The 27,182-nt window shown below is 38.5% G+C and overlaps 1 protein-coding gene and 1 pseudogene across 6 annotated transcripts in view; one reads left to right on the forward strand and one right to left on the reverse strand.

The window, feature by feature from the left end:
* Positions 1-6: 6 nt before the first annotated feature.
* Positions 7-27,182, forward strand: part of LOC143655597 (uncharacterized) — a 279,241-nt gene continuing 252,065 nt past the window's right edge. For 3 of the 6 annotated variants that reach the window (XM_077126874.1, XM_077126873.1, XM_077126872.1), the window contains exons 1-2: positions 138-722; positions 2,541-2,615. In XM_077126874.1, coding sequence (XP_076982989.1) covers positions 372-722; positions 2,541-2,615 — 426 coding nt within the window. In that variant the 5' untranslated portion in view covers positions 138-371. The other 3 variants (XR_013162167.1, XR_013162168.1, XR_013162166.1) reach the window with 3 other exon arrangements.
* The window catches only part of LOC143656454 (GPN-loop GTPase 3 pseudogene), a 32,070-nt pseudogene continuing 23,439 nt past the window's right edge, over positions 18,552-27,182 (reverse strand).

A 27,182-nucleotide genomic window follows, 5' to 3' on the forward strand; every position in this document is an offset into this window, starting at 1 on the left:
CAATGGGAAGCGGGAGCAGGTGTGGGGGCGGGGCCTCGGGGCGGGGCTGGTGTGCGTTGGGTGGGTGGGGCCGGGTTCCTGCGGAGGCGGGGCTTTGTTGGCAAACCTGCCTGGGTTTTCTGAGGTTTGTACTATTTTAGGGCTTTACTTGTTTTTTAGTTTCTGTTTCCAGATCTTGTCTGCTGAAATTTCTAACCAAGAGGAAGAGAGCTTTGTTTCCGCAGTAAATTATTTATTCTAAAACTTGTAATTTAAGTATATATTTAGAAAAAAGAAGAACCATTTTTATTGTTCAGGGTAACGATTGGCCAATGTACTGTAATTTCCAATGAAAAATAATACCATTTTAAAAATCAGATGGTTTTCGTTACATGGTAGTGATGAAGAAGTGGGATTTTGGAGATGACAAAGTCCCACACAACAAGTGGCAGACCTGGAAATCGAAACCAAGTGTGCTTAGTGCTAGAATGTGTGCCTGCCACCACCGTTCCCTTAGAAACCTGGTTCTCGCGTCCTCCGGTGGAGCGTCGAAGCCTCGCAGGGCTCTGCTGGCGGCTAGCCCAGACCATCCTGCCACTCCAGCTCTACTCACCATTGAAAATGGAGATGCTGTGAGATCTTCCCCATCCATACAGACAATGGATATTGCGTGCCTGGAGAGTGGGGCCGAAGCTCCAGAATTCAGGGCGGCCCTTGAGGAGAGCTCAAAGCGAGCCCAGCAGGTCAGGGTGGCCCTCAGTCAGAGGCTGAACCCCTGGGGGAGGCTGAACGCCTTCTTGACCTGTGGGCAGCCAGGGCCACGGTGGAGACCTGACTCAGACCTTTCTCAAGGACTCTAGTGCTGGGGGGCTGGGGGCTGGGACAGACACTTAACTTACCGCTGGTGGGATGGGAAGAAATGGACTTCTCAGAGCATATCCGAAGAAAGATGGTTGTGTTCAAAAAAGAAAATAACTCTGGCAAAGCCCATTCTTTTTAGTTTCCTGGGTTTTTTTTTCGCCACTTCAATGGTGGCAGTTTACAGATGAGGAGACACGAAGCCCTGAAGATTAAATAAGCTGCTCTGTGTCAGTGTTGGGATTCACTTGCAAAATGTCTACTCTCAAAATTAAACCTATCCTGCTGGTAGAGCAGCCCTTTGAAAATGTCTATGAATGTGGAGTATATGTTTAACAGACACCCTCTCATAAGACACAGAGTTAATTTTAAACTGATTGGGTCATTCTCTTCCCCCTCAACAGACCCAACAGTGGTGGTTGACACCATTTCTAGAGAATAGCAGTGAGACGGCTGGTTAAACTCTGTTGAGCCAGAGGAAGCATGGATTCTTCTTGTATACTTGCATAAATCTCACTGGAGAATTTCCATTCTGCTCTTCTCAAAATCTGTAAGCTGAGTTGCTGTTTATTTATTTTGAATAGCATTATTGAGGTATAATTGACATACAATAAACAGCATATTCAAAGTGTACTACATGAATTTTGACCATATATGTAACTGCAAAACCATCACTACAATCAAGGTAACATATTTATTGTCCCTCAAAATTCCCTTGTCCCCCTTTATAAGTCATCCCTTCCTGTTTCCCATACCCAAGCACTTGCTGTTTTACTTTCTGTCAGTTTAGATTCATTTGGATTTTCTAAAGTTTTATATAAACAGAATCAGACAGTATGCACTCTTTTTATGCCTGTTTTTTTCTTTTCAGTATAATTACTTTGTGATTCATCCATGTCTTTCTGTATATCAATAGTTAATTTCTTTTTATTGCTCAGTTTATTCCATAGGATAGATGTACTGCAGTTTACTCACCTGCTGTGATGGGCCTTTGGGTTGTGTGCCGCTTTGGGCTATCATGTATAAAGTTGCTGTGAACATTTGTGAACATTTGCCTCTTGTTTTAATTTGCTAATGCTGCTGGAATGCAATATACTAGAAATGGGTTGGCTTTTATAAAGAAGATTTATTAAGTTACAAGTTTACAGTTCTAAGGCCATAGAAATGTCCAAATTAAGTCATCCAGAAAAAGATACCTTGACTCAAGAAAGGCTGATGGCATCTGGAACACCTCTGTCAGCTGGGAAGGCATATGGCTGGTGTCTTCTGTTTCCCATTTTCTTTCTGCATCTCCAGAGGTCTCTGTTGGCGCTGACTCTTTCTTTCCCTGCAAGCTCTTTTGAAGACTCCAGTACACTAATCAAGACCCACCATGGGTGGGCAGAGTCACATCTCATCTAATCAAAAGGTCTCACCCACAATTGGGTGTGTCACATCTCCATGGGAGCAATCAAATCAGAAGTTCGCACCCACAATTGGGTGTGTCACATTGCCTTGGAAACAACCTGGTAAAATATTCCACCCTATTATATTGAATCAGGATTAGAGGATCATGGCTTTTCTGGGGTACATAGTAATATCAAACCAGCACACCTCTCTATGCACATATATTTCCTCTTGGGTAAATATCTAGTTGTGGAATGGCTGGATCTCATTGTAGATATATATTTAACTTTTTAAAAAGCTGCTAAATTGTTTTCCAGGTTGGTTGTACCGTTTCACCTTTCCAACAGGACTGTACAAGAGTTCCAGTTCCTCCACATCCTCACCAACACTTGGTATGGCTACTCTTTTGAATGCTTGCCCTTCTAATAGGTGTGTGGTGGTATCTTGTTGTGGGTTATATTCTTATTAAGTCTTGAGAGTGCTGTATTTATTCTGAATATAAGTCTGTTATCAGGAATATGTGTTGCATTGATTTTCTCCCAGTATGTGGCTTGTCTTTTCATTTTCTTAACAATTTTCTTGAAGAGTATAAGTTTTCATTCTTAGTAATATCCAATTTATTCTTTTACAGTTTGTGCTTTTAGAGTTATGCTAGGAAAGCTTTGCCTTATTCTGGCTCACAAAGATTTTTCTCCTAGAAGGTGTTTTTTTGGGGGGGTGGGGTGGGGTGCATGGTCCTGGAATCGAATCCAGGTCTCCTGCAGGGCAGGCAAGCATTCTACAACTGAATCACCCATGCACCCCTAGAAGTTTTATAGTTTTAGGTTTTACATTTAGATTTGTTACACATTTTGATTTAAGTTTTCTATTTGATTGAGGTATGGATCCAAGTTCAGGTTTTCTTTTTTGCATATGATATACAATTCTTCCAGCATCGTTTGTTGAAGACTAGCCTTTCTCCACAGCATTGACTGTTTGCTTTTGCCAAAACTCCGTTGTCAATACCATTTTGTAAGCATTTCATTTAATAAATACTGATTGGTCATCAACTATATATCAAACAATGTGCTAGCATTGGAGATATGTATCAGTGGTGCTCTTTGGCTACAGAGATTAGAGATCAGATATGGCTGTCTTAAACAAAATAAGAAATGGGGAGAATGTGAGACGTAATAGAATTGAAAAGACAGCTGAACAGTCAAGTCTCAGCTACCTTTATTGACAAGGGGGAAGGGAAGGTAATGTCCCAAAGAATATGGAGAGACCCCTTTAGTGAAGGGGGAGTGGTGCTGGGCAAATGGGCACTAAAGCAGTGTTTCCCAACTGATGTTATATCATGGCACACATAGTAAATGAACAGATTTGGACAATTTGTGAGAATAGACTGATGGGGATTAGGAGGTTTGGTGAAAAACTTCATTTATTTTATTTATATTTTGTAATGGTAGTAATGGCAGTATTAGGGAAGATATTGCATATTGAATTTGTATAAAATTTCTCAATAAATTCTATTAAAAATTTGATGAGAAACTTGGGCTTGATTTTATTTTAAACCTTTTATTAAAGTATCAGATATATAAGAAATAGTGTATATACTGTAATTATACAGCTAAATTCTCACAAACTGAACACACCTGTTGTTTGTTTCAGTTACTTATACCTGCAAAAAAGGTATGCATTACCCAAAACTTAGTGACTTAAAATAACAACATTTATTTTGCTTGTGAATCTGCTATTTGAGCAGAGCTTGGCCAGGATAGCTTGAAGGCTGGGGCTAGGATCATCTGAAGGCACCCTCACTCACACACCTGCCTGCTGATGCTTATCTGTTAGCTGGAAATCTTAGCTTTGCATGTGACCATCTTAAACCCTGTTCATGGCCTTCCCGTGTGGCTCCTGGGCTTCCTCACATCATGGTGGCTGGACCCCAAGGGTTATCATCCCAAGAGAGTTGGCCAGGCGGAAACATGAAGTTTCAGTTCTAGCACGTTCTCGTTGCTAGTGGCAAGTCACAAAGACCAGCCTCTACTCAAGGGGAGGCAATTTGACCTCACCTTTTGATGGGAGGAGTGTCAAAGAATGAAAGATTTGTTTTTGAACTACCATACCCATATAAAGAGCACTTTGACCAAGATGCTAGAACATTACCAGCACCCCGACCTTGCCTTTCAGTCACCATTTCCTGTCCCAAGAGTGACCTGATTTCTTTTTTTTTTCTATTTTTTTTTTTATTAATTAAAAAAAGAATTAACAAAACAATTAGAAATCATTCCAATCTACATGTACAATCAGTAATTCTTAATAACATCACATAGTTGCATATTCATCATTTCTTAGTACATTTGCATCGATTTAGAAAAAGAAATAAAAAGACAACAGAATAAGAATTAAAACAATAATACAAAGAAAAAAAAACAAAAACAAAAAACCTATACCTCACATGCAGCTTCATTCAGTGTTTTAACATAATTGCATTACAATTGGGTAGTATTGTGCTGTCCATTTCTGAGTTTTTATATCCAGTCCCGTTGTACAGTCTGTATCCCTTCATCTCCAATTATCCCTTCTCTTTTTTCTTTTTTTTTTTTAATTAACGGAAAAAAAGAAATTAACCCAACATTTAGAGATCATACCATTCTACACATGCAATCATTAATTCTTAACATCATCACATAGATGCATGATCATCATTTCTTAGTACATTTGCATTGGTTTAGAAGAACTAGCAACATAACCGAAAAAGATATAGAATGTTAATATAGAGAAAAAAATAAAAGTAATAATAGTAAAATCAAAACAAAACAAAACAAAACAAAACAAAAACCTATAGCTCAGATGCAGCTTCATTCAGTGTTTTAACATGATTACTTTACAATTAGGTATTATTGTGCTGTCCATTTTTGAGTTTTTGTATCTAGTCCTGTTGCACAGTCTGTATCCCTTCAGCTTCAATTACCCATTGTCTTACCCTGTTTCTAACTCCTGCTGAACTCTGTTACCAATGACATATTTCAAGTTTATTCTCGAATGACTGTTCACATCAGTGGGACCATACAGTATTTATCCTTTAGTTTTTGGCTGGATTCACTCAGCATAATATTCTCTAGGTCCATCCATGTTATTACATGGTTCATAAGTTTATCTTGTCTTAAAGCTGCATAATATTCCATCGTATGTATATACCACAGTTTGTTTAGCCACTCTTCTGTTGATGGAGATTTTGGCTGTTTCCATCTCTTTGCAATTGTAAATAGTGCTGCTATAAACATTGGTGTGCAAATGTCCGTTTGTGTCTTTGCCCTTAAGTCCTTTGAGTAGATACCTAGCAATGGTATTGCTGGGTCGTATGGCAATTCTATATTCAGCTTTTTGAGGAACCGCCAAACTGCCTTCCACAGTGGTTGCACCCTTTGACATTCCCACCAACAGTGGATAAGTGTGCCTCTTTCTCCGCATCCTCTCCAGCACTTGTCATTTTCTGTTTTGTTGATAATGGCCATTCTGGTGGGTGTGAGATGATATCTCATTGTGGTTTTGATTTGCATTTCTCTAATGGCCAGGGACATTGAGCATCTCTTCATGTGTCTCTTGGCCATCCGTATTTCCTCTTCTGAGAGGTGTCTGTTCAAGTCTTTTTCCCATTTTGTAATTGGGTTGGCTGTCTTTTTGTTGTTGAGATGAACAATCTCTTTATAAATTCTGGATACTAGACCTTTATCTGATATATCATTTCCAAATATTGTCTCCCATTGTGAAGGCTGTCTTTCTACTTTCTTGATGAAGTTCTTTGATGCACAAAAGTGTTTAATTTTGAGGAGTTCCCATTTATTTATTTCCTTCTTCAGTGCTCTTGCTTTAGGTTTAAGGTCCATAAAACCGCCTCCAGTTGTAAGATCCATAAGATATCTCCCAACATTTTCCTCTAACTGTTTTATGGTCTTAGACCTAATGTTTAGATCTTTGATCCATTTTGAGTTAACTTTTGTATAGGGTGTGAGAGATGGGTCTTCTTTCATTCTTTTGCATATGGATATCCAGTTCTCTAGGCACCATTTATTGAAGAGACTGCTCTGTCCCAGGTGAGTTGGCTTGACTGCCTTATCAAAGATCAAATGTCCATAGATGAGAGGGTCTATATCTGAGCACTCTATTCGATTCCATTGGTCGATATATCTATCTTTATGCCAATACCATGCTGTTTTGACCACTGTGGCTTCATAATATGCCTTAAAGTCAGGCAGCGCGAGACCTCCAGCTTCGTTTTTTTTCCTCAAGATGTTTTTAGCAATTCGGGGCACCCTGCCCTTCCAGATAAATTTGCTTATTGGTTTTTCTATTTCTGAAAAATAAGTTGTTGGGATTTTGATTGGTATTGCATTGAATCTGTAAATCAATTTAGGTAGGATTGACATCTTAACTATATTTAGTCTTCCAATCCATGAACACGGTATGCCCTTCCATCTATTTAGGTCTTCTGTGATTTCTTTTAGCAGTTTTTTGTAGTTTTCTTTATATAGGTTTTTTGTCTCTTTAGTTAAATTTATTCCTAGGTATTTTATTCTTTTAGTTGCAATTGTAAATGGGATTCCTTTCTTGATTTCCCCCTCAGCTTGTTCATTACTAGTGTATAGAAATGCTACAGATTTTTGAATGTTGATCTTGTAACCTGCTACTTTGCTGTACTCATTTATTAGCTCTAGTAGTTTTGTTGTGGATTTTTCCGGGTTTTTGACGTATAGTATCATATCGTCTGCAAACAGTGATAGTTTTACTTCTTCCTTTCCAATTTTGATGCCTTGTATTTCTTTTTCTTGTCTAATTGCTCTGGCTAGAACCTCCAACACAATGTTGAATAATAGTGGTGATAGTGGACATCCTTGTCTTGTTCCTGATCTTAGGGGGAAAGTTTTCAATTTTTCCCCATTGAGGATGATATTAGCTGTGGGTTTTTCATATATTCCCTCTATCATTTTAAGGAAGTTCCCTTGTATTCCTATCTTTTGAAGTGTTTTCAACAGGAAAGGATGTTGAATCTTGTCGAATGCCTTCTCTGCATCAATTGAGATGATCATGTGATTTTTCTGCTTTGATTTGTTGATATGGTGTATTACATTAATTGATTTTCTTATGTTGAACCATCCTTGCATACCTGGGATGAATCCTACTTGGTCATGATGTATAATTCTTTTAATGTGTTGTTGGATACAATTTGCTAGAATTTTATTGAGGATTTTTGCATCTGTATTCATTAGAGAGATTGGTCTGTAGTTTTCTTTTTTTGTAATATCTTTGCCTGGTTTTGGTATGAGGGTGATGTTGGCTTCATAGAATGAATTAGGTAGTTTTCCCTCCACTTCGATTTTTTTGAAGAGTTTGAAGAGAATTGGTACTAATTCTTTCTGGAACGTTTGGTAGAATTCACATGTGAAGCCATCTGGTCCTGGACTTTTCTTTTTAGGAAGCTTTTGAATGACTAATTCAATTTCTTTACTTGTGATTGGTTTGTTGAGGTCATCTATGTCTTCTTGAGTCAAAGTTGGTTGTTCATGTCTTTCCAGGAACCCGTCCATTTCCTCTAAATTGTTGTATTTATTAGCGTAAAGTTGTTCATAGTATCCTGTTATTACCTCCTTTATTTCTGTGAGGTCAGTAGTTATGTCTCCTCTTCCATTTCTGATCTTATTTATTTGCGTCCTCTCTCTTCTTCTTTTTGTCAATCTTGCTAAGGGCCCATCAATCTTATTGATTTTCTCATAGAACCAACTTCTGGCCTTATTGATTTTCTCTATTGTTTTCATGTTTTCAATTTCATTTATTTGTGCTCTAATCTTTGTTATTTCTTTCCTTTTGCTTGCTTTGGGGTTAGCTTGCTGTTCTTTCTCCAGTTCTTCCAAATGGATAGTTAATTCCTGAATTTTTGCCTTTTCTTCTTTTCTGATATAGGCATTTAGGGCAATAAATTTCCCTCTTAGCACTGCCTTTGCTGCGTCCCATAAGTTTTGATATGTTGTGTTTTCATTTTCATTCGCCTCGAGGTATTTGCTAATTTCTCTTGCAATTTCTTCTTTGACCCAGTCGTTGTTTAGGAGTGTGTTGTTGAGCCTCCACGTATTTGTGAATTTTCTGGCACTCTGCCTATTATTGATTTCCAACATCATTCCTTTATGGTCCGAGAAAGTGTTGTGTAAGATTTCAATCTTTTTAAATTTGTTAAGACTTGCTTTGTGACCCAGCATATGGTCTATCTTTGAGAATGATCCATGAGCACTTGAGAAAAAGGTGTATCCTGCTGTTGTGGGATGTAATGTCCTATAAATGTCTATTAAGTCTAGTTCATTTATAGTAATATTCAGATTCTCTATTTCTTTGTTGATCCTCTGTCTAGATGTTCTGTCCCTTGATGAGAGTGGTGAGTTGAAGTCTCCAACTATTATGGTATATGAGTCTATTTCCCTTTTCAGTGTTTGCAGTATATTCCTCACGTATTCTGGGGCATTCTGATTCGGTGCGTAAATATTTATGATTGTTATGTCTTCTTGTTTAATTGTTCCTTTTATTAGTATATAGTGCCCTTCTTTGTCTCTTTTAACTGTTTTACATTTGAAGTCTAATTTGTTGGATATTAGTATAGCCACTCCTGCTCTTTTCTGGTTGTTATTTGCATGAAATATCTTTTCCCAACCTTTCACTTTCAACCTATGTTTATCTTTGGGTCTAAGATGTGTTTCCTGTAGACAGCATATAGAAGGATCCTGTTTTTTAATCCATTCTGCCAATCTATGTCTTTTGATTGGGGAATTCAGTCCATTGACATTTAGTGTTATTACTGTTTGGATAATATTTTCCTCTAACATTTTGCCTTTTGTATTATATATATCATATCTGATTTTCCTTCTTTCTACACTCTTTTCCATATCTCTCTCTTCTGTCTTTTTGTATCTGACTCTAGTGCTCCCTTTAGTATTTCTTGCAGAGCTGGTCTCTTGGTCACAAATTCTTTCAGTGACTTTTTGTCTGAGAATGTTTTAATTTCTCCCTCATTTTTGAAGGACAATTTTGCTGGATATAGGAGTCTTGGTTGGCAGTTTTTCTCTTTTAGTATTTTAAATATATCATCCCACTGTCTTCTAGCTTCCATGGTTTCTGCTGAGAAATCTACACAAAGTCTTATTGGGTTTCCCTTGTATGTAATGGATTGTTTTTCTCTTGCTGCTTTCAAGATCTTCTCTTTCTCTTTGACCTCTGACATTCTAACTAGTAAGTGTCTTGGAGAACGCCTATTTGGGTCTAATCTCTTTGGGGTGCGCTGCACTTCTTGGATCTGTAATTTTAGGTCTTTCATAAGAGTTGGGAAATTTTCAGTGATAATTTCTTCCATTAGTTTTTCTCCTCCTTTTCCCTTCTCTTCTCCTTCTGGGACACCCACAACACGTATATTTGTGCGGTTCATATTGTCCTTGAGTTCCCTGATACCCTGTTCAAATTTTTCCATTCTTTTCCCGATAGTTTCTGTTTCTTTTTGGAATTCAGATGTTCCATCCTCCAAATCACTAATTCTATCTTCTGTCTCTTTAAATCTATCATTGTAGCTATCCATTATTTTTTCTATGTTTGCTACTTTATCCTTCACTTCCATAAGTTCTGCGATTTGTTTTTTCAGTTTTTCTATTTCTTCTTTATGTTCAGCCCATGTCCTCTTCATGTCCTCCCTCAATTTATCGATTTCATTTTTGAAGAGGTTTTCCATTTCTGTTCGTATATTCAGCATTAGTTGTCTTAGCTCTTGTGTCTCATTTGAGCTATTGGTTTGTTCCTTTGACTGAGCCATATTCTCAATCTTTTGAGCGTGGACAGTTATCTTCTGCTGCTGGCGTCTGGGCATTTATTCAGATTTCTCTTGGTGTTGGACCCAGCAAGGTTGTAATATTTTTCTGTGAAATCTCTGGGTTCTGTTTTTCTTATCCTGCCCAGTAGGTGGCGCTCGTGGCACACGTTTGTCTGCGGGTCCCACCAGTAAAAGGTGCTGTGGGACCTTAAACTTTGGAAAACTCTCACCGTCCTGGGGGTTCGCTAGCCGAAGCGGCTTGAGCCGGCTGGGGTCCGAACGCAGGGAGGGTTGCTGGTCGCCGCAGCCAGGGAAAGAGCCCGTCCGAATTTCCTAGTCGGCCCTGGGCAACAGCGTGGCGGGAGGGCGCCAGCGGCAGCAGCCCGCCCGGGAGAGTGCACGTTCCCCGGGAGTCACGGGTTTGGAAGGGGCCTCCCCCACCCGTCACCGTTCTCCGAGGCCTGGGGGTTTCCGATCCAATTCTCTCAGTTGGTCCGGGGGCTGCGCGTGGTGTGGGCGCCAGCCGCGGCGGTTTCAGGGGACCACCTCTCCAATTCTCCCAGCCGGCCCGGGAAGGGGGAAGGGAGTAACTCCGGCCGCTTGCCGCCCCGCCCAGTGAGGCCCGCGCGCCTCGGCGATCTCACCCGAGCTGCTTCTCTCAGCCAGCCAGCCGTTCCAGGATGGGGTACGCTGTCTTTTTTATCTCTGTTGTGGCTTTGGGCGCTTTCTGTATCGTTTCTACTCCCCTAGTAGGTGTCCTGGAGAAGAAACTAAGATCCGCGCGTCTTACTAAGCCGCCATCTTCCCGTGACCTGATTTCTGATAGCGCAGATACACATTGCCTGTTTTTGTACTTTACATATCCTACAAATATGTACTCTTTTGTTCCTGGTTTCTTTCTCTCATCATTATGTACATGAAATTCATTCATGTTGTTGCGTGTAGATTGTTCTTATTGCTGTATAGTATTCTATTTTGTAAACAGTACACAAAATTTATTTGTCCAATTTATGGTTAACAGGTATTTAAGTAGCTTCTAGTTTTGGATTTATATAAGGAGTTTTGCTCTGATTTTCTAGTCCATGTTTTTTGGTGAATGTGTTTCTGTTGAGTATATATGAAGAAGTAAAATTGCTGAGGTTTGGCATAGGCATGTGCTCAGCTTTAAGAGATATTTAATATTTAATAGATAGTGGCAAGTTTCTACAACTGTACTACCTTGTTAATATTTATCTCTTCAAATTTTTGATGGTTAACATTGTTCAGAATCTTTGTACACATAAGTAGGTGGTGGAAAATAGCAGAAGAGAATTTATTGCTTTTTTTTTCCAATTGACAGTATGTCGTTAACCAGAATTCAGATAATTTGATCTTTTTAAATTGCACTCTATACTTAATAGCTCTATTACTGACAAGTATAAGGTTGAAATTCCTTGTAACTGTGAGAGTGGGTTTGTAATGTGTTCCAATTTTTCATTTCAAATATTTCAAAATAATAATATTTTTTCCTTAAAAATACATAGATGTTATTCTATTAGTCTTAATAAGTATTTTTGTAGTATCCATATAATAATGCTAACTAACATTATTAGTAAACCATTTTTAATCTTGCTGTCTCAGAAGTTGCTTTTTGCTACTTTCGTAAACTTTGTTGGTGGATGTTAAGGACAGCCCAGAGTCTACCACAAGGGCTAATGCAATGAATACCTTGAGTTGGTAATAGTGGCTGAAGTGTCAGGAGGAAGATGTTGGTATCTGAATCTGGAGACAGAAAAGCTGTTTGAAGAGGCATCTTAGAGATACTTATGGTCCATAGGGTGCCCCTCAAGAAGGGACCTAGAGGAAGAAATATCTTCACATCACTCTCTTCCTCCTCTGGTATTATGACATATTGTTATTACTTTTATTCTTGTACTGTTTGAAAGTAATACCTTTTCGGTCTCCTTTGTTTTATTGATTGACAGTATTAACAGTTAAAATGAGGGATTCTGCAATTGCATAAGGTGAAATCTGTTTTTCTCACTTGCATGTTTTCTGCTATGGTTGTCATACTGTTTTATCTGATTTTAAATGTTTTATTGGAGAAGTTGTAGGCTTACAGAAAAATCACACATAAAATGCATATAACACAGAGTTTCCATACACTCCTGCCCCCCATCACCGACACCTTGCAACAGTGTGGCACATCCATTGCAGTTCATGAAAGAATATTTTAAAAATTGTATTGTCAACCATGGTCTATTGTTTACAATAGGATTCACTGTCTGTGTCTTTCAATGCCCTGCTTCCTTTTTAAAAATTGTATTGTAGTAACATACATACAATCTAAAAGTTCCCCTTTTTAACCACATTAATGTATATATAATTCAGTGCTGTTAATTACCGCAATTGTGCTATTATACCACCATCCATTACCAAAACTTTACAGTAAACCCAAATAGAAACTCAGTACAATTTAAGCATTAACTCTCCATTCCTTACTCCCAACCTGGCACCTGGTAACCTATATCCTAGATTCTGATTCTGTAAGTTTGTTTCATAAGTAAGATCATACAAAACTGTTCTTTCGTGTCTGGTTTATTTCACTCAACATAATGTCTTCAAGATTCATTCATGTTTTCGCATGTACCAGAACTTTATTCATTTTTGCTGCAGGATAATATTGCATTGTATGTATATACCCATTTTATTTATCCATCTATTGGTTGATGGACAGCTGGGTTGCTTTCATCTTTTGGCAATTGTGAATGATGACACCATGAACATTGATGTGCAAATATTTGTTTGAGCCCTGCTTTTCTAGTTTGCGAGCTGCTGAAATGCGATATTCTAGAAATGAAATGACTTTTAAAAAGGAGAATTTATTGAGTTGCAAGTTTACATTTTCTAAGGCTGTAAAAATGTACAAATTAAAGCAAGGCTATAGAAATGTCCAATCTAATGCAGCCAGGGAAAGATATCTTGGTTCAAGAAGGCTGGTGATGTTCAGGGTTTCTCTCTCAACTGGAAAGGTACATGGCAAACATGTCGATGTCTGCTAGCTTTCTCCCCAGGCTTCTTGTTTCATGAAGCTTCCCCGGGGGCATTTTCCTTCTTCATCTCCAAAGGTCTCTGGCTACATGGGCACTCAAGTTTTTTCCAAAATGGTTCCCTCTTAAAGGGCTCCTGTAAGCAACCCCATCTTGAATGGGTGGAAACACATCTCTGTGGAAACCATCTAATCAAGAGTTACCACCCACAGTCAGGTGGGTCACGTCTCTATAGACATAATCAAAAAGCTTCCACCCAGCAATAGTGAATGAGGATTAAAGGACATGGCTTTTCTGGGGTACACAACAGATTCAAAATGCCACAACTACTTTAAATTCTTCTCTGGGTATATACCAAGTTGTTCTAGTTTGCTAGCTGTCAGAATGCAATATACCAGAAACAGAATGGCTTTTGAAAGGGGGAATTTAATGTCGGTAGTTTACAGTTTTAAGGCTGAGAAAATGTCCCATTTAAAACAAGTCTATAGAAATGTTCAATTTAAGGCATTCAGGGAAAGATACCTTGGTTCAAGAAGGCCAATGAAGTTCAATGTTTCTCTCTCAGTTGGAAGGGCACATGGCAGATATGGTGGTGTCTTTTGGCCTTCTTGTGGCTCTATAAAAGGAACTCTTTCCAAAATGTTTCCTCTTTTAAAGGACTCCAGTAAGCAATTCCACCTTCAATGGGTGGAGACACACCTCCGTGGAAATCATCTAATCAAAAGTTACCACCCGCAATTGGGTTGGTCACATCTCCATTGAAACAATCACATTGCTCCCACCCAGCAATATTGAATGAGGATTAAAGGACATGGCTTTTGTGGGGTCCGCCACAGATTCAAACTAGCACACTAGTAGTGAGATTTGCTTGAGTTTTTGTTTAAGGTCTCATTTTGTTATTGGTTTGTCAGTAATTCCCCGCCAAATCAAGGCCCAGCTCTCATGCAGGAGATGCAATTCTACTTGAAGATCTGTTGGAAGCTGGGCAGATAGGCAGTTTGCAAAATTCTGCTTTCCCTATCTCCCCAGAAGATGGTGCTCTTGGGCTTCCTCTTCCTCTCAGGCCTGCCTCTCCCTTACTGCGGCAGCCAGTTGAGCAGGATGGAGACCTGGTGGGGTTCCAGCCGAGGCCCACCAACCCCAGGGCTGAGGGGTGGTGATGGGCAGTATGCACCTCGGTTTAGAATCCAGTTGTTGGCCTGATGGGTCTGGTGGTCACCAGGCTCCCATTTGGGGTAACCTTGGGCTGAAAGACTGAGTATTTCAACTGCCCCCATTCTCAGTCAACCCAGAAAAGTCTGGTGGTGTGGCATGGCTTGGCTTGGCTTGCTTCCTCGGCTGTGCCCATCCACCTGTGCATGCCTAAGGGCTCTGGGCCTCTGTAAGGAAAGGGAAGTGGTAGCAAGACCCAACAAGTCTCTTTCACCAGCCAGTTGTTAAATGGGCTCCACTGTGCATCTTCCTCTCCTCCCCAAAAGATGGCTCCCCAGTCTCTGCTGAAAACTAGGCACCCACAGTGGCCTGTCTCAGGAGTCAGGGGCCATCTGGAAGGTCTCTGTGTACAGGCAAACCTGGCTTCTGGGTTCCCCATGGGAGCTCCCAGCTGCAGGGCTAAGAGGGAAGATCTCCCAAGCTAGCTGTGGAAACTGGCCTCACTCCTTTGGAACCTGCTTCTTCCTGTGTGCTGATGCTTGCCCTGGGTGGAGTCGCAATCACGCACAATCATCCTGTTCTCTTTGTCCCAATTTCTCTACGTTTTTATCCAGGTCCTCCATATATAGCGTAAAAGATGCTTTCTGGTCACTCTCACCTTGGAATTGCTGCCTGGTCATTTTTCTGTCCCTTCGCTACTTGTTCCGCAGAGCAGGGGTGAACTCAGCCTATCCTATTCTGCCATCTTCCTGGAAGTCTAGTTTCACAGGTTAGAAAGCTTCTCTCAGATTAATAGCATTCAGGCTGGCAGGAAATCTGGGCATTACTTGGTTCTGGCTTACCCCCCTTGCAATGATTTCCTCCAATGTGGTGTCTTTTCTTAACTGATTTTCTGTCATTTACCCTGCATACCTGGCATAAAACCAACCTTATCATAGTATATAATTATTTTAGTGTGTGCTTGTGTTCTTTTTTTCGGGGGGGATGGAGGGTGTGTGTGTGCATGATCCAGGAATTGAACCCAAGTCTCTTCATGAGAGGCGAGCAGTCTACCACTGAACCACCGTGTACCCATGTGGTTGGATTCTATTTGCAAATATTTTTTTGCAGAATTTTGCATCAATATTCATGAGAGAAATTCATCTGTAATTTTCTTTTCTTGTAGTATCTGGCTTTGGTATTAGGGTAATTTTGACTTCATAGAATGAATTAGGTATTATTCATATTAATTTTTGGGGGGATTGTTTGAGCAAAATGATGTTAACTCTTCTTGGAGGGATTGGTAGAGTTCACGTATGAAGCGCTCTGGTCCTGGGCTTTTTCTTTTTGGGGAGGTTTTTGATGACTGATTCAATTTCTTTACTTGTAAGTGGTCTTTTGAGATCTTCTGTTTCTTCTAGGACTAGCGTAAGTTGTTCCTGTGTTTCTAGGAATTTGTCCATTTCATCTAGACTGTCCACTTTGTTGCCATGCAGATGTTCATAGGATCTTCTTATGACCCTTTTTTTGTCTATGGGTTCAGTAATAATGTCCTCCCTCTCATTTCTGATTTTATTTATTTGCATCTTCTCTCTTTTTTTCTTTTTGGGAGTCTGTTAATTTTATTGATCTTTCAAAGAACTAACTTTTGGTTTTGTTAATGCTCTATTCATTTTTAAAATTCTCTTATTTATTTCTGCTCTTATCTTTATTATTTCTTACCTTTTGCTTGCTTTGAATTTAGTTTACTGTTCTTTTCTAGCTCCTCCAAGTGAGCACTTAGGTCTTTGATTTTAGCTCTGTCTTCTTTTTTAACGTAAGTATTTGGAGCTATAGATTTCTCTCTCAGCACTGCCTTCACTGCATCTCGTAAGTTTTGACATGTTGTCTTCTCATTTTCATTTGTCTCAAGGTATATATTGTTTTCCTTTGCAATTTCTTCTTTGACTCACTGATTGTTTAAGAGTGTGTTATTTAACTTCTAATATTTGTGAGTTTTCTAGTTTTCTGCCTATTATTGATTTTCAGCTTGATTCCTTTATGGTCAGAGCAGATGCTTGGTATAATTTCAGTCCTTTAAAATTTATTCATACTCGTTTTGTGACCCAACATGTGGTCTGTGTGTAACTGAGAAGAATGTATATTCTGTTGTTTTGGGTTGTGTATTCTTTATATGTCTGTCTAGTTTATTTATCATATTATGCAAGTTCTCTAGTTCCCATGGATTTTCTTTCTAGATGTTCTGTCCATTGATGAGAGTGATGCATTGAAGTCTCCAACTATTATTGTAGAGGTGTCTATTTCTCCTTTCAGTTTTGCCAGTGTTTGCCTCATGTATTCTGAGGCATTGTGATTAAGTACATAACTATTTTATTGTTATTTATTCTTGGTAGATTATCCTTTTATTAATATATAGTGTCCTTTTTTGTTTCTTGTAGCAGTTTTTGATTTAAAGTCTATTTTGACCAATATTAGTATAGCAACGCCAGCTCTTTTTCAGATACTATTTTCCTGGAATATCTTCTTCTATCCTTTCACTTTCAGCCTATATGTGTTTTTGGGTCTAAGGCAAGTCTCTTACAAACAACTTATAGTTGGATTGTGCTTTTAAAAATCCTTTCTACCAATCTGTGTCTTTTGATTGGGGAGTTTATTCCATTAACAGTCAGTTTTATTACTGTAAAGTCAGTACTTACTTCAGTCATTTTGTCCTTTGGTTTTTATATGTCATATCTTTTTCATGCCTCCCTTTTCCTTGTTGAGTTGTATTTCACTAATCCCTTTCTCATTTCCATATCTGTATATTTTTACAATACTTTCTTTGTGGTAACCTTGGAGTTTATATTACACAATCTACATTTATAACCTATTAATTTGAAAAGATACGAACTTAGCTTCATAAGGATACATGTTCTCTACTACCATATCCTTCTGTTTCCCCTCTTTATGTTGTGTTTGTCCCACTTTACCACTTTATATTTTGCATATGCATTATTAGGAAATATGCCTCTTTTTTGGTTATATGGATTGATTTTTAAAGAAATTAGAGTAGAATTTTATACTGAGGACTTAGCACTGATGGGCTTTGCATTTACCTTTTTAATTACATTTACTGATAATCTTCATTTCTTCACAATACTCCAAGCCACCTTTTCCTTTTAACCTACAGAACTCCCTTTAATAATTCTTGTAGGACAGGACTTTTGTTGATGAACTCTCAGTTTCTGTTTATCTGTGAATATTTTAAACTCTTCCTCATTTTTGAAGGACAGCTTTGCTGTATAAAGAATTCTTGGTTGTCAGTTTTTCTTTTTCAGTATCTTAAATATATCACACTACTGCCTTCTCACCTCCATGGTTTCCGATGAGAAATCGGCTCTTAGTTGTTTTGCAAGTTCCCTTGTATATGAGTCATTTTTCTCTTGCTGCCTTCAGAATTCTCTCTTTCTCTTTGGCATTTGACGTTCTGATAAGCATGTGTCTTAGAGTATTAGGATGTATTCTGTTTGGAGTGCATTGTGCTTCTTTGACATGTGAATTTATGTCTTTCATAAGAATAGGGACATTTTGAGCCATTCAATTTCCTCAAATATTCTTTCTGCCCCTTTTTCCTTCTCCTCTCCTTCTGAGACACGCATTATTAATATGCTTGTGTGCTTCAATGCTGTCACTTAAATCCCGGAGACACTGCTAAATTTTTTTCCATTCTTTTCTCTATCTGTTCTCCTGACTGTATGATTTCAGTTATCCTTTTTTTCTAGTTTGTTCACTGTTTTTTTCTGCCTGTTCAAATCTGCGTTGTATGCCCATAGTGTATTTTTTGGGGGGAGGGTCCATGGTCCGGGAATTGAACCCGGGTCTCCCACATGAAAAGCGGGCATTCTAACCACTGAACTACCCGTGCACCCCTGTAGTGTATTTTTAATCTTTATTATTGTATTTTTTATCCCTATGCTTTCTGTTTTTTTTTTATATTTTCAAATTCTTCTTTATGCTCACACATTGTCTTCTACATATCCTTTAGCTCTTTAGCCATATTTCCTTCGTCTCCTTGAATTATTTTAGGAAATTTGTTTGAACTTCTTTGATTAATTGTTCCAAGTTCTGTATCTCTTCTAAAGTTTTAATTTGTTCTCTTGACTGGATTATATCTTCCTGTTTTTTTAATATGGCTTGTAATTTTTCCTGATGTCGGGCCCCTGATTATCTTGATGAGTTAACTGTGAAGGTTAGTTTCTGTCTCTTATGTAGGGTTTTATTGTTGATTGTCTTTGTGATAAGGCTCTTCTTTGATGTTTGGTCTGAGGTTTTTTAAACCTTTAGAGCAGCTTCTGTTTAACTGTTCAGGTTTTGCTCTTCTTCACCTGATTCTTGCCCTTGCAGTTTCCTTTTTTAGCTTTCTTACTTAGCGTATCCATTTTCATCGTGATGTTAATTTGTGGAATTTCTAGAGAGATCACTGCACTCAGGGCTGCCACGATGCCGGAGGGATAGTTGAATGACTCTATCATGAAGTGAGAATCAACAAGAAAAATGCCACAGACTGAGAACTCCCACTATTCCAGCTGCTGGACCAGCTGTTTCATCACAGGCAGGGGAATGTACAACTCAGTCTGACCTGGACAGTCAAAAAAGACGTAGTCATCTTCCACATGGCCATGACAGTTCTCCAGCCCATCAAAATTGTTGGCCAAGTACTCCATGCATTATACCAATCCTCCATTATGACCAAACTTCAGAAAGCCATCCTCCATCACATCGTCCACCTAGAGTAGTTCCTGTTTGCCAGCCATCACGGAGTAGTTGAAGTGTTCTGCTGCAGGATTAAGGTTCACAATCTGGACAGATTGAGGGCTTCACAATTGCTGGACCATGATGGCATAGTAGCTGCTCTTCCCGCTACCTGCAGGGCCCATGACCAACTGTGCATACCAAGATGTATTAGCTAAAGTTCTCTAGAGAAACAGAATCAGTAGGAGATATCCATAAATATAAAATTTATAAAGGTATCTCATGCAACCATGAAAATGTAGAGCCCAAGGTCTGTAGGATAGGTCACAAGCTGGTGATTCTGATGAAGGTCCCCAATGAACTCTCAAGAGAGGCTGGCTGGGCAACTGTGGGAATGTAAGAGCCCGAGGTTTGTAGGGCAGGCTGCAAGCTGGTAACTCTGAAGAAGGTCCTCAAAAACTCTCAGGAGAGGCTGGCTGGACACCCATGGGAGTGGAAGAAACCCAAATCCATAGGGTCGACTGTGAGGCTGGCAACTCTGATAAAGGTCTGGATTAACTCCACAGGTGAGGCTCACAGGCTGAAGCAGAAAAGTGACTGTACCTACTGAATCCTCCTTAAAAGCCTTCTGGTGATTAGATTAAGCATCATTCACTGCAGAAGACACTCCCCTTATTAGCTGATTATGAATGTAATCAGCTGTGGATGCGGACAATGTAATCATGATTTAAGTCTATGAAATGTCCTCATAGCAACAGACAGGCCAGTGCTTGCCCAACCAGATGATGGGGAACCACCACCTGGCCAAGTTGACACATGAATCTGACCGTGACAGTCAACCCCTTATCAACTTGGCAGCTATGCACATCACCTTAAGCCATACTGAATTTCTAAATAGAAAACAATAGGAGATACATTTTTCCTTGTCTGTCAATACTTAACTGTCCCACATACAACCAGAAACTCATTAACTCTCCCCAGAATAGGGTGCAAGTCCTTGGGTAATATTCACTCTTAAACTTGATATCTTAACAACGTAAATACTATAACATGAACAAAACAGCATTACAGTCCTCATTTCTGTAACTGATCACTTGGTCATAGTTCATATTTATCACTACCTTCTTCCACTACTCATTCCATGTTCCCTTTACCAAGAAGCCAAGAAGCACTTCAGCTGGCTATGGTTCTTTGCCTGGTGGGGTGACCCAAACCTTCATTCCTGAAGTTTGAGAGTCATTGGTAGTTCCTCCTGGATTGGGTTGTTGCAGTTTTCCATTGATTTTTTAAAAATTTATTTCTAATTAAAAACAATTAAGAACAAACAAACAAAAACATTAACATATAATTCTGTTCTACATATATATTCAGTAATTCTCAATATCATCACATAGTTGCATATTCATCATTTCTTAGAACATTTGCATCAATTCAGAAAAAGAAATAAAAAGACAACAGAAAAAGAAATAATAACAGAAAAAAAAGATTATACATACCATACCCCTTACCCTTCACTTTCATTTATCACTAGCATTTCAAACTAAATTTATTTTCACATGTGTTCCCCCTATTATTTATTTTTATTTCATATGTTCTACTCGTTTCTTGACAAGGTAGATAAAAGGAGCATCAGAGACAAGATTTTCATAATCTCACAGTCACATTGTGACAGCTATATCATTATTCAATCATCCTTGAGAAACATGGCTTCTGGAACACAGCTCTACATTTTCAGGCTGTTCCCTCCAGCCTCTCCATTACATGTTGAATATCAAGATGATATCTACTTAATGCATAAGAATAATCTCCAGGACATCCTCTCAACTCTGTTTGGAATCTCTCAGCCATTGATACTTTGTCTCATTTCACTCTTCCCCCTTTAGGTTGAGAAGGTTTTCTCAATCCCTTGATGCTAAGTCTCAGCTCATTCTAGGGTTTTTCTCAGTCCTTTGATGCTGAGTCTCAGCTCATTCCAGGATCTCTGTCCCACGTTGCCAGGAAGGTCCACATCCCTGGGAGTCATGTCCCACACAGAGAGGGGGAGGGTGGTGAGACTGCTCATCATATTGGCTGGAGAGAGAGGCCACATCTGAGCAACAAAAGAGGCTCTCTTGGGGGTGACTCTTAGGCCTAAATTTTAAGTAGACTTGACCTATCTTTTGTGGGGTCAAGTTTCATGTGAACAAACCCCAAGCCGGGGGGCTCAGCCTATAGCTTTGGTTGTCCACACTGCTTGTGAGAATATCAAGAATTCAACTTGGGGAAATTTCATTTCTTCCCACTCTCACCATTCCCCGAAGGGGGCTTGCAAATACTTTTCCAGTCACTGATCGAATCACTCTGGGATTCATCAGGGCATCACTCTGGACAAACCAACAAATCTCATGTCCTACCTGAGATTCCAAGTGCTTATGGTGTTCAATCAAACTATCTACATAAGTTATATTAGGAAATGCACTAGTCAAAATATAAATTTTGTAATAAAGATTTTTTGCTTTAGTCTCACGCATAAGGTGACATTTTAAAATATTAATTACCATCTATTTTCAGCACCCTGCAATAAAGACATTCCTTTGTTCTTCCTCATGCAGAAATACTTTTAAAATTTGTATATTTTGTCTCTATTATTATACACTCTAGGCATTCCTAGATTATACCATCTCAATTTTTAACATCTATCTTTCTTTCTGATTTCATTTATGTCCCCAGCCCTCCTCCCTCTATCATCCTCACATGCAGCTTCATTCAGTGTTTTAACATAATTGTATTACAGCTAGGTAGTATTGTGCTGTCCATTTCTGAGTTTTTGTATTCAGTCCTGTTGCACAGTCTGTATCCCTTCAGCTCCAATTACCCAATATCTTACCCTATTTGAATCCCCTGATGGTCTCTGTTACCAACGAAATATTCCAAGTTTATTCACTAATGTCAGTTCATAACAGTGAGACCATACAGTATTTGTCCTTTTGTTTTTGGCTAGTGTGACTCAGCATAATGTTCTCAAGGTTCATCCATGTTGTTACATGCTTCATAAGTTTATTCTGTCTTAAAGCTGCATAATATTCCATTGTATGTATATACCACAGTTTGTTTAGCCACTTGTCTGTTGATGGACATTTTGGCTGTTTCCATCTCTTTGCAATTGTAAATAATGCTGCATTGGTGTGCAAATGTCTGTTTGTGTCTTTGCCCTTATGTCCTCTGAGTAGATACCTAGCAATGGTATTGCTGGGTCATATGGCAATCCTATATTCATCTTTTTGAGGAACTGCCAAACTGCCTTCAACAGCAGTTGCGCCGTTGGACATTCCCACCAACCGTAGGTAAGTGTGCCTCTTTCTCCACATCCTCTCCAGCCCTTGTCATTTTCTGTTTTGTTGATAATGGCCATTCTGGTGAATGTGAGATAATATCTCATTGTGGTTTTGATTAGCATTTCTCTAATGGCCAGGGACGTTGAGCATCTCTTCATGTGCCTTTTGGCCATTTGTATTTCCTCTTCTGAGAAGTGTCTGTTCAATTCTTTTTCCCATTTTGTAATTAGATTGGCTGTCTTTCTGTTGTTGAGTTGAACAATCTCTTTATAAATTCTGGATACTAGACCTTTATCTGATATGTTGTTTCCAAATATTGTCTCCCATTGTGTAGGCTGTCTTTTCACTTTCTTGATGAAGTTCTTTGATGCACAAAAGTTTTTAATTTCGAGGAGTTCCCATTTCTTTCTTTCTTTCTTCAGTGCTCTTGCTTTGGGTGTAAGGTCTATAAAACTGCCTCCAATTATAAGATTTATAAGATATTTCCCTACATTTTCCTCTAACTGTTTTATGGTCTTAGACCTAATGTTTAGATCTTTGATTCATTTTGAGTTAACTTTTGTATAGGGTGTGAGATACGGGCCCTCTTTCATTCTTTTGCATATGGATATCCAGTTCACTAGGCACCATTTATTGAAGAGACTGTTCTGTCCCAGGTGAGCTGGCTTGACTGCCTTATCAAAGATCAAATGTCCATAGATGAGAGGGTCTAAATCTGAGCACTCTATTCGATTCCATTGTGTAGGAGCCAAAGGGTTAATAGAAAACCTGTGGAATTTATCGGGAGTGACTGGCTTCAATGTGGCCTTGAGGAGGTCTGCTGCAAACAGCGAGCTCCCAGCCATGAGCCTTATCTGGGGACAAAGGGGAAGAACATGGTCTGCAAACAGACTTGTTTTGTTTCTACTTTCTCACACGAAGTATGGAATGTTCCCTTTTTGCTACCCAGATATCCAGGAGGCTAGATTGAAAGTAATAAGAGAACAAGGGAGTAATATACTGAAAAAACAGGCTTGGTCAGCAAAAGAGCTATGAGAAAGGATATAAAATAAAGCAGCTGGAGCTCTTCGGGGCTGCAGTCATCTTGTCTGTCTTCTGTGTGTGTCTGGGTGACTCATTCCACAGGAAGTGTCCGCGTCCATGTTTTTTTATTTCGCAGGGGTTGCTGAAAGACTGCAACACCATTGGTCAATATATCTATCTTTATGCCAGTATCATGCTGTTTTGACCACTGTGGCTTCATAATATGCCTTAAAGTCAGGCAGTATGAGACCTCCAGCTTGGTTTTTTTCCTCAAGATACTTTTAGCAATTTGGGGTACCCTGTCCTTCCAGATAAATTTGCTTATTGGTTTTTCTATTTCTGAAAAGTAAGTTGTTGGGATTTTGATTGATACTGCATTGAGTCTGTAAATCAATTTGGGTAGAATTGACATCTTAACTATATTTAGTCTTCCAATCCATGAACACGGTATGCCCTTCCATCTATTTAGGTCTTCTGTGATTTCTTTTAACAGTTTCTTGTAGTTTTCTTTGTATAGGTCTTTTGTCTTTTTAGTTAAATTTATTCCTAAGTATTTTATTCTTTTAGTTGCAATTGTAAATGGAATTCATTTCTTGATTTTCCCCTCAGATTGTTCATTACTAGTGTATAGAAACACTACAGATTTTTTAATGTTGATATTGTAACCTGCCACTTTGCTGTACTCGTTTATTAGCTCTAGTAGTTTTGCTGTGGATTTTTCAGGGTTTTTGACATATCGTATCATATCATTTGCAAAACAGTGATAGTTTTACTTATTCCTTTCCAATTTTGATGACTTGTATTTCTTTTTCTTGTCTAATTGCTCTGGCTAGAACTTCCAACACAATGTTGAATAACAGTGGTGATAGTGGACATCCTTGTCTTGTTCCTGATCTTAGGGCGAAAGTTTTCAGTTTTTCCCCATTGAGGACGATATTAGCTGTAGGTTTTTCATATATTCCCTTTATCATTTTAAGGAAATTCCCTTGTATTCCTATCCTTTGAATTGTTTTCAACAGGAAAGGATGTTGAATTTTGTCAAATGCCTTTTCTGCATCAATTGAGATGATCATGTGGTTTTCTGCTTTGATTTGTTGATATGGTATATTACATTAATTGATTTTCTTATGTTGAACCATCCTTGCATACCTGGGATGAATCCTACGTGGTCATGATGTATAATTCTTTTAATGTGTTGCTGAATTCGTTTTGCTAGAATTTTGTTGAGGATTTTTGCATCTATATTCATTAGAGAGATTGGTCTGTAGTTTTCTTTTTTTTGTAATATCTTTGCCTGGTTTTGGTATGAGGGTGATGTTGGCTTCATAGAATGAAATAGGTAGTTTTCCCTCCTCTTCAATTTTTTTGAATAGTTTGAGCAGGATTGGTACTAATTCTTTCTGGAATGTTTGGTAGAATTCACATGTGAAGCTGTCTGGTCCTGGACTTTTCTTTTTGGGGAGATTTTTAATGACTGATTCAATTTCTTTACTTGTGATTGGTTTGTTGAGGTCATCTATTTCTTCTCGAGTCAAAGTTGGTTGTTCATGCCTGTCTAGGAAGTTGTCCATTTCATCTAGATTGTTGTATTTATTGGCATAAAGTTGTTCATAGTATCCTGTTATTACCTCCTTTATTTCTGTGGGGTCAGTGGTTATGTCTCCTCTTCCATTTCTGATCTTATTTATTTGCATCCTCTCTCTCCTTCTTTTCGTCAATCTTGCTAAGAGCCCATCAATCTTATTGATTTTCTCATAGAACCAGCTTCTGGTTTTATTGATTTTCTCAAGGGTTTTCATGTTCTCAATTTCATTTGTTTCTGCTTTAATCTTTGTTATTTCTTTCCTTTTGCTTGCTTTGGGGTTAGTTTGCTGTTCTTTCTCCAGTTCTTCCAAGTGGACAGTTAATTCCTCGATTTTTGCCCTTTCTTCTTTTTTGATATAGGCATTTAGGGCAATAAATTTCCCTCTTAGCACTGCCTTTGCTGCATCTCATAAGTTTTGATATGTTGTGTTTTTATTTTCATTTGCCTCAAGATATTTACTGGTTTCTCTTGTAATTTCTTCCTTGACGCACTGGTTATTTAAGAGTGTGTTGTTGAGCCTCCACGTATTTGTGAATTTTCTGGCACTCTGCCTATTATTGATTTCCAACTTCATTCCTTTATGTTCTGAGAAAGTGTTGTGTATGATTTCAGTCTTTTTAAATTTGTTGAGACTTGCTTTGTGACCCAGCATATGGCCTATCTTTGAGAATGATCCATGAGCACTTGAGAAAAAGGTGTATCCTGCTGTTGTGGGGTGTAATGTCCTATAAATGTCTGTTAAGTCTAGCTCATTTATTGTAATATTCAAATTCTCTGTTTCTTTTTATTGATCCTCTGTCTAGATGTTCTGTCCATTGATGAGAGTGGCGAATTGAAGTCTCCAACTATTATGGTAGATGTGTCTATTTCCCGTTTCAGTGTTTGCCTCAAGTATTTTGGAGCATTCTGGTTCGGTGCATAAATATTTATGATTGTTATGTCTTCATGTTGAATTGTTCCTTTTATTGGTACATAATATCCTTTGTCTCTTTTAACTGTTTTACATGTGAAGTCTAATTTGTTGGATATTAGTATAGCTACTCCTGCTCTTTTCTGGTTGTTATTTGCGTGAAATATCTTTTCCCAACCTTTCACTTTCAACCTACGTTTATCTTTGGATCTGAGATGTCTTTCCTGTAGACAGCATATAGAAGGATCCTGTTTTTTAATCCATTCTGCCAGTCTATGTCTTTTGATTGGGGAGTTCAATCCATTAACATTTAGTGTTATTATTGTATGGGTAGTACTTTCTTCTACCATTTTGCCTTTTGGATTTTATATGTCATATCTAATTTTCCTTCTTTCTACACTCTTCTCCACACCTTTTTTTGTGTGTTTTTGTATTTGTCTGTAGTGGTCCCTTTAGTATTTCTTGTAGAGCTGGTCTCTTGGTCACAAATTCTCTCAGTGATTTTTTGTCTGAAGATGTTTTAATTTCTCCCTCATTTTTGAAGGACAATTTTCCTGGATTTAGAATTCTTGGTTGGCAGTTTTTCTCTTTTAGTAATTTAAATATATCATCACACTGTCTTCTCGCCTCCATAGTTTCTGCTGAGAATTCTACACATAGTCTTATTGGGTTTCCCTTATATGTGATGGATTGATTTTTTCTTGCTGCTTTCAAGATCCTCTATTTCTCTTTGACCTCTGACATTCTGATTAGAAAGTGTCTTGGAGAACGTCTATTTGGATCTATTCTCTTTGGGGTATGCTGCACTTCTTGGATCTGTAATTTTAGGTCTTTCATAAGAGTTTGGAAATTTTCAGTGATAATTTCTTACTTTAGTTTTTCTCCTCCTTTTCCCTTCTCTTCTCCTTCTGGGACACCCACAACACGTATATTTGTGCGCTTCATATTATCATTCAGTTCCCTGATCCCCTGCTCAAGTTTTTCCATTCTTTTCCCTATAGTTTCAGTTTCTTTTTGGAATTCAGATGTTCCATCCTCCATTTCCCTAATCCTATCCTCTGTCTCTCGAAATCTACCATTGTAGGTTTCCATTGTTTTTTTTTCATCTCTTCTACTGTGCCTTTCATTCCCATAAGTTCTGTGATTTGTTTTTTCAGACTTTCCATTTCTTTTTTTTACTCATTCCTTGCCTTCTTCATATCCTCCCTCAATTCATTGATTTGGTTTTTGATGAGGTTTTCCATGTCTGTTCGTATATTCTGAATTAATTGTTTCAGCTCTTGTATCTCATTTAAACTATTGGTTTGTTCCTTTGACTGGGCTATATCTTCAATTTTCCTGGTGTGATTTGTTATTTTTTGCTGTTGTCTAGACATTTAATTACTTAATTAATTTATTCTGGAGATTGCTT

The sequence above is a fragment of the Tamandua tetradactyla genome, chromosome 14 (genome assembly GCF_023851605.1).
Source record: "Tamandua tetradactyla isolate mTamTet1 chromosome 14, mTamTet1.pri, whole genome shotgun sequence".
Taxonomy (NCBI): Eukaryota; Metazoa; Chordata; class Mammalia; order Pilosa; family Myrmecophagidae; genus Tamandua; species Tamandua tetradactyla.